Source organism: Papilio machaon, chromosome 12, assembly GCF_912999745.1.
Source record: "Papilio machaon chromosome 12, ilPapMach1.1, whole genome shotgun sequence".
Taxonomy (NCBI): domain Eukaryota; kingdom Metazoa; phylum Arthropoda; class Insecta; order Lepidoptera; family Papilionidae; genus Papilio; species Papilio machaon.
This window is the reverse complement of record NC_059997.1, coordinates 7,327,880-7,344,521: the sequence shown is the minus strand read 5'-3', so window position 1 is coordinate 7,344,521 and position 16,642 is coordinate 7,327,880. Positions and strand designations below refer to the sequence as shown.

Genomic DNA, 16,642 nt, shown 5'->3' with positions numbered 1-16,642 from the left:
CGTTGTCTACCTTTAATCGACGGAAGACGAGAGGCAGAGAAAGAGAAAATTTCCCCTTCCTATTCCCATCCACATAGTAACATAAATATTATCTCTTAACACGTGACGTTGTTAAAACAACACGCGCGGACACTGTAGAGGCATTGTGACCGTGCTTGGAGCCCCGTCAGCGATGCTACGTGCATAATCTGGTAAAAATAGTGACCCTTGTCTCCGCTCGAGGGTCGTCTACGATGCAACGCTGTCTTTTTATTTCTGTCTCGATGATGCTTTATTATGCGGAACACTGACAGCGAATATAATGAAGTGCTATCACTTACTGATATTTATAAAAAAATAAAAAAACTAGGGTTATAAACCCTCAGACGTTTTACTATTTCATTACCACTTAATATTAATGACAAAAATATTTGCTGTCAAATTTCCCGCCATTAAATGACAAGCCACAGATACTAGTGAATAGTTTAAATTCAATAAGAAAAGGTAACAGGCGTAATAGGGGTCTTTTTGTGCAATAGTGTTATTACAGATTATAAAGTGTAGCAGTATCTTCGTACACAGATTATAAATAATCAAACACATCCACCGATGTGGTGATATATTTCTAGATCCTGCGTCCGCCGCGCCAGTTCATCATTAGCTGGAAATAAACCCGTCCCTCTCCGCCCCACGATATTTACATCCCGCTTATCCTCTCGCACATAATCACCACTAATTAATGTACCAACATTTAAAAAACGAATTTAGTTTACACCGAATTATAAATCATATTTTATGCTATATTGAAATACAAAAATAAAAAGGTTATTTAATAAGAAAACAGTTGTGTTTCTAAATAACGCACCAATGACGTTAAAAAAAAACTAGGATTCATTCAGTTTTTAAATAGTAGAAGTACAACAGTAAAAAGAACACAACATAAGCATATCGTCAAATAATATTGATTTATCCGGGTCGATAATGACGGAACTATTTACAATACATGATTACGATTGTATTAACTGCAGACTATTTGAATACGAGTGCTTCTTTTGTACAAGTTAGGATCCGATCTCTTAAAACCTAGATATTTCTAAGCAATAAAAATATCTCAATCGTTACTAACCAATGTAAACCGGTTGTAATTGATGTGTCTGTTAAACGAATGATTTTATGAATGGCATTGCGAAATGTAGGCCTTCTAATAAGATCGCTGGAGATGAAATTCCTTTGCCACATTTTTTACGAGTACTAGATTGCTGTTATGTTGATCAAATTGGCTGGCTATATTGTGAAAGGGTAATTTTTTTTGGTCTAATTATTCCAATTTCACCCTTTCTAAACTGGGAGGTAACCTAGTCGAGATTACTTAAATCAAAGTACCGAACCGTATTATTGCAGCTTTTCTAGGCTTGGCTAATGAGATGATTTGCTGATTTAATTGATTCCAGATGCTTCAAAAGTAGTCGTAATATATGAAGTGTAAGATTAATATAATTAATACTTGCATTTTATTCAGACAAAATTATAATAAGATTTTATAGCAAAATTATCCTTCTGAGAATTGACCGCGTGCGCTGTGAGTCAGAACTAGTCGCAGGTAGGTGACCTACCGCGCCCCCTGCGCACCTCGCCTCACGTCGCGCACCCCGCGGTCGCGACATTGCCGCGATTCAATGTTATTGTCAACCACTCAAAATTCGATCGCTACAGTAGGTTTTGGTTGTCGTGACACTCTTATTTTTTAATACATATTGTTGTCTCTGTTTTGTCGAAGAGTAGAAAAGGGATGACAAAATGTATTAATATATTTGTCGCCTATCCGAAATACATTCTTAGATTGTTGATGTGAAATCTTGCAATACAAGTCCTTCGCCATTTTGCGGGTCATTTTCTTCAATTCTTCCACTTTTGTTGTCTTAACGTTACGTCTACAATCATACTATTTAATTTTTTAAAAGATATAACTTTTAGAAATATTCAATCTCCACAACCATAAAACCTAGCTAGTCCCATCAATAAACCATGTAAATAGTTACTAAAATTAAAAAAAAAATCTTAAAACACAATTAAGACTGCGTCGTACACTGTACACCAATCGATCGAAAAATACTTCGCAATTATAAACGACGATTTACTCAAACATAAACTACGATACATAACAAAACTTGTAACTTTTAGCACAATAAAAATGTATTTGTCAAGTGCGTCTTATGCGTTTAATGCGTCCGATGCGTCCACATCTCAAACTCCAGGCTTATTATAGACGCCTGCGAGACGGATATCATGGTGACCACTCATCGCTGCACTCCCGTTAACAACGCATGCTTCAAACACTGTATTATAATTATAAATAGTATGATCGTATCGTATCGTATTGCTTATAGTATGATCAAAATTTTAATAAAGTAATAGACCTTTCGTCTGTTTAAAGTTTCCTCAAGCTTAGTATTGCTAAATGATAAATTCACGATTTTTTGTTTCATTCATTGTTCGTGTTGATAATCCGAATTTAAAATTTTCCAAGGTGTAATTTGTTACTTATTTAAATAAGGACAAAAAATTAAGACTTGAAATTCCAAATGTTTATGTGCTTGCTACTGGAGAATTATTATTTACCTTAAAGTTAGGTGCATTTAATTTTTATTATCAGTCGTCTACAATCTTAGAATGGCGTCAATATTACGCTCACATACGTAAATTTTCCATCATTATGAAAGCTCTATATTAGTTTGTTATCTTTCACGTCTTAATTTAATGTTTGGTGTGCGTCGTCAAAAAAATAATTACTATTAAAACAGCAATGGCAACATAAACGCGAGTGTCCCGCGCTGGAGTGTCCTAGAGGACATTAGCATTTGTCGAGGGGCGTCGAGGACGGAAATAGCGCGGGCGGCGCGTCACCAATGCGCGTCGTTTGCTTTATGGCCTGTTATTGCAAACCTTTCGCTTTAATTACTGCCAACCGCCATTTTGATGATTTGTTGATCATAACCTTTTAGCGCGGAATATCCCGTTTGACAGATCACCTAGAAGGCAAAGGCATCACCCATACAGCCACATACATGCAAGTGCATTTTTATTGTTTCAAATAAAGTAAGTATAGTTTAAAAATTAAAAATTCTTAAACAACGAATTGTTTTTAATTAAGTGTCGAAATAGCCTTTTCGTGTCGCTCGTGACTTGGTCGCTCGCGGTCCGCAGTATTTATTTCAGGAATAACAAAGTGCAACCATGTTACATGGACTGTTTTAATGTTTTATTGCATTGGGTACCATTCTTCGGTTGTCGCGAGCGTACAAACATGCCATTAATTACAGTTGAAACCGTTAAAAAGATTTACAACGCCATTCCTTAAAACGTAAACATTATAAAGCTATTGTTTTATTTTAATTAATTCTGTCCGGTGCAATATTTTTAAGGTCAATTGATCTATGGCTTGTCGACCTAGATATTATATTTAAGCTTTTTAAAAACCTAACCTCAAGTTATGAGTGGATTCTTATACTAGTAATACTAATTACAATTTCCGCTATCTAGTTCAAGCAGTTCTCTTAAAATTTAGCTCGTGAAAGGTCGAATCTATTCAAGATGTGCAGAAGAGAAGTGGCCCTTCTCCGACTTGGGTACTCGATTTCTGCAGGGTTGGTTTTGTTTTTTTTTCGTTTATTGGTCGAAGGCGCGATGTTCTCAGGGCTGTGCAGTGCATTGCCCCGTACCAAAATAAATTGTCGCGACGAGTGTCGTGCAGCGTGCATGGTGAAGCGTGCGTGGTGCGTACAATCGGTAACGATGTTGTGGAGATTAAAATAGGGTTGCCACTTGTTAAAAAAAACTCTCAATCATGACCGTAATGACAATTATTTTATAATCTTAAATGACATGTCACGCGAAAATATATTTTAATCTTAATTTAGTTATAAAACTAATTATAACGTAGAACGTTTTGTTAAGGTAGGTCACGGATTCTTAATTTCTGGAACAAGTTTTAAATTCATCCTAATTGAAGTATTTTTACACAAACGCGTATAACTACAACATATTTACATTTCTACAACACCAATGTGTACGCATCCTTTAAATCTCGACATTGGAATAACTTTACGATTGTCGTTTATGTGTCGTCCACTTTTTATGCGTCTGCAGGCGCTCGGCTTTTTGCGAAACGTCTTCATTCATCGCGTCTCGCGTACGTAGTACTCAAGTAAACATATTTGCATTACCATGTCAATGTATTCAATGCTGACCGTTGCCGTAATTGAATATAAAACCTTTTTTTATCTGTTTTGACACATGTAAGATGTTACGTTTCCGTGTAAAAAAATTGTTTTGACACTGTCTGGAAAATATGGTGCAATAAAAATATAATTTAAATTCATTGTTTTATTTTTAACTTGAATATTGCTGGCTGAAAATTTCCAACGAACCGCCTTTTAGTCTCGTTCAATTTTATAAAAAGTGATTCAAAGATTCAATTTATGTCGAATTTTCTATTTTATTTATTTAATACTAGTAATTAGTTTACATTATATATTTACAAATTAAGTGAGATTTATGTGATGTGCTTTTGTCTTTCTTTGTGTTTAACAATATATGAGCGATCTTTTTAACCACATGTTTTATTCCCCTCTTGGATATAAACATTCGTAATTTCATTAATTAAATACAAAAATCCTAAAGCACACAATATCTAAATAACCTCTACACCCATCATTTATTTTATACAATTTCATAGTTAACAAACAGAGGAACTCGTAGCTAATGAAGCGAAGAACTAAAGCCAAATTGTTTACTGTTACAAAGACGGTGACTATGAGTCAACACGTCTCCCGACAAGCAGCCACCCATCCTGTTCTCATTGTCGATCGGACAACGGACTTAACGAGTTTCATGAATCACCACACTCTAAAATAACCAGTTGTCAGTTAGCAATAACAAATCGCATTACTTTAAAAGCTAAAGTAAAGATTTCTGACTTCTTGGTATTTAAGGTTAACTACCGCACTATGGGAGTTTCTTTGTCAAGATCTATAATACACTTAAGGGCTGTTTAAGTAAGCTCTTAAAGGCTTTGAGTGCAGTAAGTCTTTCATCTCAAAACACCTGGAAAAAGATTGTCCCTTAAACGTATCTGTGTTTGAATGATTTGAAGTTGACATTATAATAATAATAATAATAATAATAATATAATAATAAGCCTTTATTTCATGATAGTTTCATACATTATTTGTTTAAATTAAAATTAACAAGTTAAATTAAAGAAACAGTCATGACCCCTGTTGGGTATAGGCCTCCTCCATTTTTCTCCATTTTTCCCTATCTGTTGCCGTTTTCCACCAGGATTTTCCTGCTACTTTTATTATGTCGTCTGACCATCGGGCTTTGGGTCGTCCTCTCGTTCTCACGCCTAGGCACGGTTTCTTAACTTATTTTTTGTAAGTAACAATATTTTTTAATTTCTCAACATGTGTGTATGAAGTGTATGAAGAGTTATCATCATTTAATCAAGAGTCCCTCGTCAAATCGTACGTGCGCAGTAATCAAAAATAATTGCCGAAAAAATCCACCGACCAACTGGCGCTAGTGTCGATTATGTTATATACTCATTCGATCCTCGATCTAGATTACAAAAGACTCGTGAACCTTATCAATAAATTTTGAATCCTACTGCGTACACCCTAAAATCCATTATAAATACGATCGTGCATTTTTTATGCTTAACCTTGGCTTTGTTGGGATGTAATCCGGTGAGCCCGATGACGGCTTCGGTCATCTGTGAAAATGTACAGTACGCAACATAAGACATTGTTTAATTTATCATTACAGTTCAAATATCTTTAATGCTATGAAAACATTTTAAATATTTTGTAGACTTCTACAAGCTTCTAGAATTATATAGAAAATTAAAATATTAGATTAAATCCTTACTAATATTATAAATGCGAAAGTAACTCTGTCTGTCTGTCTGTCTGTCTGTCTGTCTCGCTTTCACGCCAAAACTACTGAACCGATTTAAATGAAATTTGGTACACAGATAGTCTAGAGCCTGAGGATGGACATAGGCTATATTTTAACGCGAAAAAGGGGTTGTAAGGGGTTGAAAGTGGGGGTGAAAGTTTGTATGGAAGTGTCGCCTACTATTGTTTACTGAACCGATTTAAATGAAATTTGGTACACAGATATTCTAGAGCCTCGGAAAGAACATAGGCTACTTTTTAACGCGAAAACAGGGTTGTAAGGGGTTGAAAGTGGGGGTGGTAATTTGTATGGAAGTATTGTCATTTTAACAGTTAGAAGCTTGAAATTTCTTCCTAAGGCTGCTAATTTGATAGAAATAAATATGAAATTAAATTTTTGTAAAAATGTTACCCTCAAGGGTGCTAAATAACTATAGGGGATGAAATTTTGTTTGGCAATATATTCGGTTTTGGTGAATGTTTTGTTTAATATGCTTTGCTGTAACCCTTACCAATATTTAGTCTAGAGGCTGAGGAAAGACGTAGGCTACATTTTAACGCGAAAAAGGGGTTTGAAGGGGTTGAAAGTGGGGGTGAAAGTTTGTATGGAATTATCGTCATTTTTACAGGTAGAAGATTGAAACTTATTTTCAAGGCTGCTAATTTGATAAAGATAAATATAAAATTAAATTTTTGTAAAAATTTTACCCCAAAGGGTGCTAAATAACAATAGGGGATGAAATTTCGTTTGGCAATATGTGAGGTTTTGTTGAATGTTTTCTTTAATATGTTTTGCTATTACCCTTACCAATATTTAGTCTAGAGCCTGAGGAAGAACATAGGGCACATTTTAACGCGAAAAAGGGTTTGCAAGGGGTTGAACGTGGGGGTGTAAGTTTGTATGGAATTATCGTCATTTTTACAGTTGGAAGCTTGAAACTTATTTTTGAGGTTGCTAATTCTATGTATATATAAATATGAAATTAAATTTTTGTAAAATATTTACGCCCAAGGGTGCTAAATAACAATAGGGGATGAAATTTTGATTGGCAATATGCTCGGTTTTGGTGAATGTTTTGTTTAATATGTTTTGCTGTTATCCTTGCCAATATTTAGTCTAGAGCCTGAGGAAAGACGTAGGCTACATTTTAACGCGAAAAGGGGGTTGTAAGGGGTTGAAAGAGGGGGTGGAATATTGTATGGAAGTATCGACTTTTTTTACAGTTAGAAGCTTGAAACTTATTTTTGAGTCTGCTAATTTGATATAAAGAAATTAATATTCAATATTTGAAAAAAGTTTACTCTTAAGGGTGCTAAATAACAATTAGGGATGAAATTTTGTTTGGGAATATTTTAGATTTGTTTGGGAATATTTTAGATTTTGTTGAATGTTTTGTTCAATATGTTTTGCTGTTACCGTTATAAATATTTAGTTTAGAGCCCGAGAAAGGATAAAGACTACTTTACAATGCGAAAAAGGGTTTGTAAGGGGTTGAAAGTTAGGGTGGAAATTTGTATGAAAGTATCGTCATTTTTACAGTTAGAAGCTTGAAACTTATTTTTGAGGTTACTAATTCTATATAAATAAATAGGAAATTAAATTTTTGTAAAAATTTTGCCCCCAAGAGTGTTAAATAACAATAGGGGATGAAATTTTGTTAGGCAATATGTAAGGTTTTGGTGAATGTTTTGTTTAATATGTTTTGAACAAAGCCTACTTTTTAACGCGAAAAAAGGGTTATAAGAGGCTGAAAGTGAGGGTGGAAATTTGTATGGAAGTATCGTCATTTTTACAGTTAGAAGCTTTAAACTTATTTTTTAGGCTGCTGATTTGATATAAATAAATATGACATTTTAAATTTGTAAAACTTTTACCTTCAAGGTTGCAATGTAACAAAACGGAATAGGGGATGAATGTTTGTATGGGAAGAGGTTTTGTGAGTATTTTGTAAGTGTCATATTTTTTGGCATTTTTTTATAAGTTTAAGGAAAAACCACAACAACAACATAATTCACGACCCGTAACCCAGAGGGGTAGGCAGAGACCCAGGACCTACATTTGGCGCGGTCCGGGCACACCTCTTTCTATGTTCTTCTACATACATCAAAGCATAGCACGTTGGTTAAATAAAATAATTAGCCCAAAAAAAAATGCTACCCAAAATAGTATTTCACGCAGACGAAGTCGCGGGCACAGCTAGTATAATACATAAAATCTAAAATATGTCATTAAAAGGTGTCCCTTTAGGCAAAGTTCCGAAGATACTGGTAGCGTTCCCCCTTTGAATGGCTAGACTAATTCTTTGTCCGAAGTAGCTGCCAGCTCTTCGGTCTCCTGTGATGTCGACTAACCTTTTTGCTGTTTCCTTAAAAAGCCTTCTAGCGCTAGGACCCCACGGACCAAGGGTCTCGACACCGAATGGGACAAATTCTTACACACAATTAAAATTAATAGCTTCACAATAGAAAAAAAAAAATTAAAGCCACTCTCTAATGTACGAGTATGGTACTTAATTATTTTGAAATTTATTAGAAAGAGCTTCGAATCGGATAAAACAATATGGAAATGTTTAAATTGTAAAATAGGCAAGTGAAACATGACTGTACCTGCAGGAAGGGGCGTACTCGAAGGACCAGTTTGCGCTGCGTCTGCGCACGCCGAACCAGCCACTACTCGATTAACCCTCGCCTCGTCTCACTGCCTTACATTTAGTAAACTCGTAGCGTGCTTTAAATGAAGTCAAGCCTCCTTCTTCCTTTCTATTTCTAGTTAATAATTATCATGAATAAAAATTCATAAAAACACATACCATTTACCACAGATAATGCAAGAGTATCATATTCATATATACCTAGATGTTTCATGAATTATACAAGTTCCTTAAAACCCAATTCTAAGCAATTAATTAAGTAAGAGCGTCGGTGGCTCAGGGGTTAAGCACTTGACTTGCAATCTGCAGGTTCTGGGTTCGAATTCCGCCATGTGCCAATGTGGTTTTCGATTTAATTATGTACATTTCCGACGTCTTACGGTGAAGGAAAACATAGTGGTGCAACCTGCACATAACTCGATGAGAAATTCGATGATATTTGTGAAGTTAACCACTGTTGACCTAGTCACCCCTAACAATGGGTAGGCTCCGAGCCCCTCGGTGGAAACGTATAGTGAGCTGATGATGATGATGATGAATTAAGTGTCCTTTCTAAACCCTAGATTTCAAAGTAAATTAATACAAATGTTTTTCTTAAAATCGCGAACTTCATTAATCTATATTTTGATAATTGTAAAAGTTGTGAAGCTACAGGAAGATCAGATTTATTTAAGAATTAGCCCAAAACTTCGTCCTCGCGGAATTTAAAAAATAAATCTACTAATAAATATAGCCTATATCACCCGGGGATAGTGTAGCTTCACAACAGTAAAAGAATTTTTCAAATCGATTGAGTAGTTTCGGAGTCTATTCAATGCAAACAAACAATAAAAAATTTCCTCTTTATAATATAGATAACTATCTTATGTATTTTTGAAAATCATGGTTAACAGAAGTAATTGGGGTAACAGAACATTATTCGACTAATAAATTGATTTTTTCTTATTTTAGTTACTTCATGTTTTATAATAATTACTAGCTGTGCCCGCGACTTCGTCTGCGTGAAATACTATTTTGGGTAGCATTTTTTTTTGGGCTAATTATTTTATTTAACCAACGTGCTATGCTTTGATGTATGTAGAAGAACATAGAAAGAGGTGTGCCCGGACCGCGCCAAATGTAGGTCCTGGGTCTCTGCCTACCCCTCTGGGTTACGGGTCGTGAATTATGTTGTTGTTGTGGTTTTTCCTTAAACTTATAAAAAAATGCCAAAAAATATGACACTTACAAAATACTCACAAAACCTCTTCCCATACAAACATTCATCCCCTATTCCGTTTTGTTACATTGCAACCTTGAAGGTAAAAGTTTTACAAATTTAAAATGTCATATTTATTTATATCAAATCAGCAGCCTAAAAAATAAGTTTAAAGCTTCTAACTGTAAAAATGACGATACTTCCATACAAATTTCCACCCTCACTTTCAGCCTCTTATAACCCTTTTTTCGCGTTAAAAAGTAGGCTTTGTTCAAAACATATTAAACAAAACATTCACCAAAACCTTACATATTGCCTAACAAAATTTCATCCCCTATTGTTATTTAACACTCTTGGGGGCAAAATTTTTACAAAAATTTAATTTCCTATTTATTTATATAGAATTAGTAACCTCAAAAATAAGTTTCAAGCTTCTAACTGTAAAAATGACGATACTTTCATACAAATTTCCACCCTAACTTTCAACCCCTTACAAACCCTTTTTCGCATTGTAAAGTAGTCTTTATCCTTTCTCGGGCTCTAAACTAAATATTTATAACGGTAACAGCAAAACATATTGAACAAAACATTCAACAAAATCTAAAATATTCCCAAACAAATCTAAAATATTCCCAAACAAAATTTCATCCCTAATTGTTATTTAGCACCCTTAAGAGTAAACTTTTTTCAAATATTGAATATTAATTTCTTTATATCAAATTAGCAGACTCAAAAATAAGTTTCAAGCTTCTAACTGTAAAAAAAGTCGATACTTCCATACAATATTCCACCCCCTCTTTCAACCCCTTACAACCCCCTTTTCGCGTTAAAATGTAGCCTACGTCTTTCCTCAGGCTCTAGACTAAATATTGGCAAGGATAACAGCAAAACATATTAAACAAAACATTCACCAAAACCGAGCATATTGCCAATCAAAATTTCATCCCCTATTGTTATTTAGCACCCTTGGGCGTAAATATTTTACAAAAATTTAATTTCATATTTATATATACATAGAATTAGCAACCTCAAAAATAAGTTTCAAGCTTCCAACTGTAAAAATGACGATAATTCCATACAAACTTACACCCCCACGTTCAACCCCTTGCAAACCCTTTTTCGCGTTAAAATGTGCCCTATGTTCTTCCTCAGGCTCTAGACTAAATATTGGTAAGGGTAATAGCAAAACATATTAAAGAAAACATTCAACAAAACCTCACATATTGCCAAACGAAATTTCATCCCCTATTGTTATTTAGCACCCTTTGGGGTAAAATTTTTACAAAAATTTAATTTTATATTTATCTTTATCAAATTAGCAGCCTTGAAAATAAGTTTCAATCTTCTACCTGTAAAAATGACGATAATTCCATACAAACTTTCACCCCCACTTTCAACCCCTTCAAACCCCTTTTTCGCGTTAAAATGTAGCCTACGTCTTTCCTCAGCCTCTAGACTAAATATTGGTAAGGGTTACAGCAAAGCATATTAAACAAAACATTCACCAAAACCGAATATATTGCCAAACAAAATTTCATCCCCTATAGTTATTTAGCACCCTTGAGGGTAACATTTTTACAAAAATTTAATTTCATATTTATTTCTATCAAATTAGCAGCCTTAGGAAGAAATTTCAAGCTTCTAACTGTTAAAATGACAATACTTCCATACAAATTACCACCCCCACTTTCAACCCCTTACAACCCTGTTTTCGCGTTAAAAAGTAGCCTATGTTCTTTCCGAGGCTCTAGAATATCTGTGTACCAAATTTCATTTAAATCGGTTCAGTAAACAATAGTAGGCGACACTTCCATACAAACTTTCACCCCCACTTTCAACCCCTTACAACCCCTTTTTCGCGTTAAAATATAGCCTATGTCCATCCTCAGGCTCTAGACTATCTGTGTACCAAATTTCATTTAAATCGGTTCAGTAGTTTTGGCGTGAAAGCGAGACAGACAGACAGACAGACAGACAGACAGAGTTACTTTCGCATTTATAATATTAGTAAGGATTTATGCAACACTTTTTTCTTTTACATTCGAACGTTGAACTTATTGCTCTCTCACCAAATTTACCGCCATCTGTTATCCAGAAATAAAACTCATTAATCCGTCACAAAATTTAATACTTTCACATCAAGCGCATGTGCATTTCCTTGTTATTTAACATAACTTACTCCATGTGAAACGTCATGCGTTAACGTTGGTAGTCCTAACAAAACGCGAGGTAAAAGAAACTGTAACGTATTAGACCAAGAACTTGAAAAAGGGATAACGCATTCCCATAGCTTCGTACGTCATCCGAACGCTATAATTTAAAAAGGGTTAAGACAAAAAAAAAGTTAATTCGAAATGACACCGCACATGTGAAGTCATCCGGCCGACGATACGAGATTTAAGCCCGCTGTATACGTCATTAAAACCTCGACGTCAAGAAGAAATCATTTGGACGTGTTTCCTCCCGCATTATTTATCCGGAGGCACGATTATAAACAGATGTTATTCGAACATAAATCTTTGTCTCATGTAAAGTCGCATTTACTCATGTTTCCCGCGCAATGTACTTTCGCGCCAACTCCTTGTATTTGCAATTAAAATATAGAATTAATTTTTCTTATCCAACACAAATTAAAACATCCAAGTAATTAATTTTACAATTCATTATATAAATGAACAGAACGGCATTTTTTTACATATCAACACAACCCACGTCAATCATAACTGCATATTAAAGATAAATTGACATTAAAATACCGGTATTTAGGTATTCAGCCAGAATGCTTAGACCAGACCAAACTTGAACCTCACCAACACCGCCCACATGTAAAAAAAACATGTTTAAATCTAGAAATAAATGTCTGGCTTTATTAAAAATGACTAATAAATTAAGATGATTTATACTTATACAAAAGCTATTTTGTAACAACAATCAGTTACGGTTAATTATTTATTATTTTTAGGACTTAAAGACTTCGGCTTATAAAATTTAAAAAACAACGAATTTCCAATCGTAAGATAAGATTTTTACTAAATAACAGAATTTAATAAGGGGATTTTTATTAAATAAATATGGCTACCCAAAGATAGTGTAGTCGCGATGAAGAATCAAGATATCGACAAGTCGATTGTGGCCGAGATAAATGTGTAGTAGCACGATTTTATCGAGGTTTAGTACATCTCTGGGAAGTTATTAACGATGATGCCCGCCCCACCAAGATAAATGGAGCTAGTTTTTTTTAACGAACCCACAAAGCCGTATCAATGAACAATGGTATTTTAAATAAAAAAGTTAAAACGGTTCCAAATTTAAATTTAAAACTAAGGATATCGTTTAATAGGTTTTGTTTACATGATAAAGTGGTCCACCAATACAGTAAAGAGATCTAAAATTCTAAATTAAATATACGCAAATTGTATTTAACACCAACTGATTTGAGATTGTTTTTCTTTGACGCCAAAGGTTAAATAACGATAATGCTTTTTTAGTTTTTATTATTAATTAACTTATACTTCGTAAGTCGTCTGTAACGAAAAATGAACGCACCTTATAGCCAGCCTCGTTATCCGTTCACGATTGCTGTCAGAAGCATTGACAAGAGTTGAGTTAACAAGGGCGCACCTCCATTACTCATCTGTCTTTGAGCGACATGCGTTTTTTATCTGTGACCGGCCTTTTCCTGCCAAAATTATAAAACGTTTAACAACATTTTCAGTGTTACCATGCTTTTCAAACCGAAAAAATATAACGGTAGTTTCGGCTCGTAAAAAAAATACGAGGATACTAACAAACAGAAAAAGTAATTTTTCTTGTTAATACTGAAGAGGAATAAATGCACATATAGTAAATAAATGGCAACGTTAAAAACATCATGTTATAAGGCATTGCATCAAATAAAAAAGTTTTTAAATGTTATTCACCACTCGTCGATTTGGCCTAAAATTCTAGTGTTTAATGGTGTCTGAAAATGATTTTACATCTTCATTTTGTTTTTGTCAATTTCGCCTTAACAACTTTAATGACAATATTGCATCCGCCATTTGCATTTTCGCTTTGGGCGGGAGAAGAAAATTGATGTTCCCGCGTTTTTATCCGGTATCATTTATCTACACCGTCGGGAAAGTGAATCATTAGAAACTGCGCTCATTTTGCGAGTTCCTTCTACAGAGAGTTTAATCGCGAGACCTTGTGATTGTTTACGTGATTCTATCTTGCATGTTCCACCGCCGAGGAACGCGTCCCGCAAACCACAGGCCGTATGCCACTAAGCAGTCGATGCGTATCCAAACTTAATTTCGTTTAATGTACAGTTCGCAGACATAGTTTGTGTAATACATAACGTAACCTGACTTACGTGTCTATCAATCATGCCTAATGTTTGGCTTGTATTCCAATTTAAAAGTATTTTTCTCATCTTTCCAGATACGACAGCGCCATACGTGCTGTACAAAGATGGCGTGGAACGTGCACCACCGGGCACGCAGTGGGGCGGAGGCGTTCTCGACGGTGGCTACCAGACAATGCAGCACCAGAGCCCCGGAGGGCCTTCGCCTCAGCCCGAACCGCAGCTCGCTTCGCCCGCGCCATCGCCCTACCCGCCGGCGCCACCGCCCCCCGATCCCACGGCCGCTGCCGAGGACGCTGCGCAGCAGCTTGCACAGCAGCAGGCGCAGCAGCAGGCCCAGCAACAGGCGCAGCAACAACAGACCTCGCCGGATCACATGCAGGTCGACCAGCAACTCCAGAACCAAGCACAGGCCCAGAACCAGGACCATCTAGACCGCGGGCCGTGCTTCGTGCAACCCGACCTACAGCAGCAATACACTCCGTATTTCAAGGAAGCTAGACCGACGAGCCACATGCTGGGCACCGGTGGTTTTCCGCTACACTATCTCAAACAAAATGGTGGCGTATTGTCTTTGGAAAGCCCTCTCGATCAGTACGGTGCGCCAGAGCTGCGCCACCTGCCGGATATCGTCCAGCCGGAGCAACCGAAACCGAGGAAACATAATCCCAACTCAGAACTTCGCCTGTTTAAATGCCTGACGTGCGGCAAGGACTTCAAGCAGAAGTCGACGCTTCTGCAGCACGAGCGCATCCACACGGACTCTCGGCCGTACGGGTGTCCAGAGTGCGGCAAGCGGTTCCGTCAGCAGTCGCACCTCACGCAGCATCTCCGCATCCACGCGAACGAGAAGCCGTACGCGTGCGTGTACTGCCCGCGCTCCTTCCGGCAGCGCGCCATCCTCAACCAGCACCTGCGCATCCATTCCGGTGAGAAGCCCTATACGTGCGGCGAGTGCGGCAAACATTTCCGCCAGAAGGCCATCCTGAACCAGCACGTCCGCACACACCAAGGCGAGCGATATTCACACATATATGCCCCGGTCCGCTCCCCGCGCGCGTCGTTCGCAGCCTGCCGCTCGCCGCCGGGCTGCAAGCGGGGCGCGCGATCCTACCGCCCTCACCTCGTTCGATTCGGTCTCGCATCCATTGGCCTTCCTATCAGTCTATCTATCAAATTCTCGGTCCCATGTCGCCCGCGCTGCGGAGCGCTCGCGAGACGCGGAACCGATCGCCGGACGCTCCCGTAACCGTCCCCAGTTCGATTAACCCACTCGTCGTCTAGCCTAAACTGTTATCGGGATATATATCATTAACCGATGTATAAAATTTTTTGCAGACGTCTCTCCGCACCTTATATTCAAGAACGGAACAACACCGACTCTGTGGCCGCAGGACGTTCCGTATCCACCGGATGAGAATAAGGAAGAGATTCAGTCGACTTTTGGCGATGCTGATGGCCAGAACGGAGAGCAACGCGGGTCGTGCTTCTCGCCGGGCGATACGGCGCAATATCCGGCATACTTCAAAGATACAAAAGGTCTCAATCACGCCGTATTCGGCTCGGGTCTGTCGTTGCAATACCTGAAGGGGGGTAAGTTGCCTGACGTTTTAGGAGGTCGTGCGATGCCATTGTATGTTCGCTGCCCTATCTGCCAAAAGGAATTCAAGCAGAAGTCGACGTTGTTGCAACACGGGTGCATTCACATAGAGTCTAGGCCGTATCCTTGCCCGGAATGCGGCAAGCGCTTCCGGCAGCAATCGCATCTAACGCAACATCTGCGCATCCACACCAACGAGAAACCGTACGGCTGCGTCTACTGCCCGCGCTTTTTCCGACAACGGACGATACTGAACCAGCATTTACGTATCCACACGGGAGAGAAGCCGTACAAGTGTACCCAGTGCGGCAAAGACTTTAGGCAGAAAGCGATCCTTGATCAGCACACGCGCACGCACCAGGGCGACCGGCCCTTCTGCTGTCCCATGCCCAACTGCCGGCGGCGTTTCGCAACAGAGCCCGAAGTCAAGAAGCACATTGACAACCACATGAACCCGCACGCCGCTAAGGCGAGGCGTGCGGACGCGAAGACCCCGCGGCCGCTGCCCCCCGCGGCGGCTGTGGTGAAGCCGGAGCTGTACTTCCCGCAGTGCTACGCGCCGCCCTTCCAGCAGTTCCCGACGGGCGGAGAGTTCAAGCCGACGCTTGGGCCAGGCGCGCCGGGAGCCTGCTTGCCGGCGCAGTGACCCGCGCCCCCGCCGCGCTGGCACCCCGCGGCCCCGCACGCGCCCTCGCACGCGCCCGCGCACCACGACCTCTACGTCGACCGCCTCTATAACTAGAGTGTAGGACCTTTTAGCGCCTCTAACGTCCCAAAAACGTCGATTACGGCTTTATAAAAGTATACGACTCGCCGACGCGAGCTTATAGATACTATCGAGATTAACTAAAAATTAATATCGGATCGCTGTACAATGCTTCGGTCTGTAAATAAATGATTGTAACAAGTCTG

The 16,642-nt window shown here is 38.2% G+C and overlaps 1 protein-coding gene across 2 annotated transcripts in view; it reads left to right on the top strand.

Moving 5' to 3' along the window:
- Window positions 1-16,378, top strand: part of LOC106710442 (zinc finger protein 774) — a 43,135-nt gene extending 26,757 nt beyond the window's left edge. The window contains exons 2-3 of one of the 2 annotated variants that reach the window (XM_014502496.2): window positions 14,208-15,059; window positions 15,469-16,378. In XM_014502496.2, the coding sequence (XP_014357982.1) occupies window positions 14,208-15,059; window positions 15,469-16,376 (1,760 nt within the window). In that variant the 3' untranslated portion in view covers window positions 16,377-16,378. Of the gene's footprint in view, window positions 1-14,207; window positions 15,144-15,468 lie in introns of both variants that reach the window. The other variant, XM_014502495.2, reaches the window with a different exon arrangement.
- Window positions 16,379-16,642: the final 264 nt, after the last annotated feature.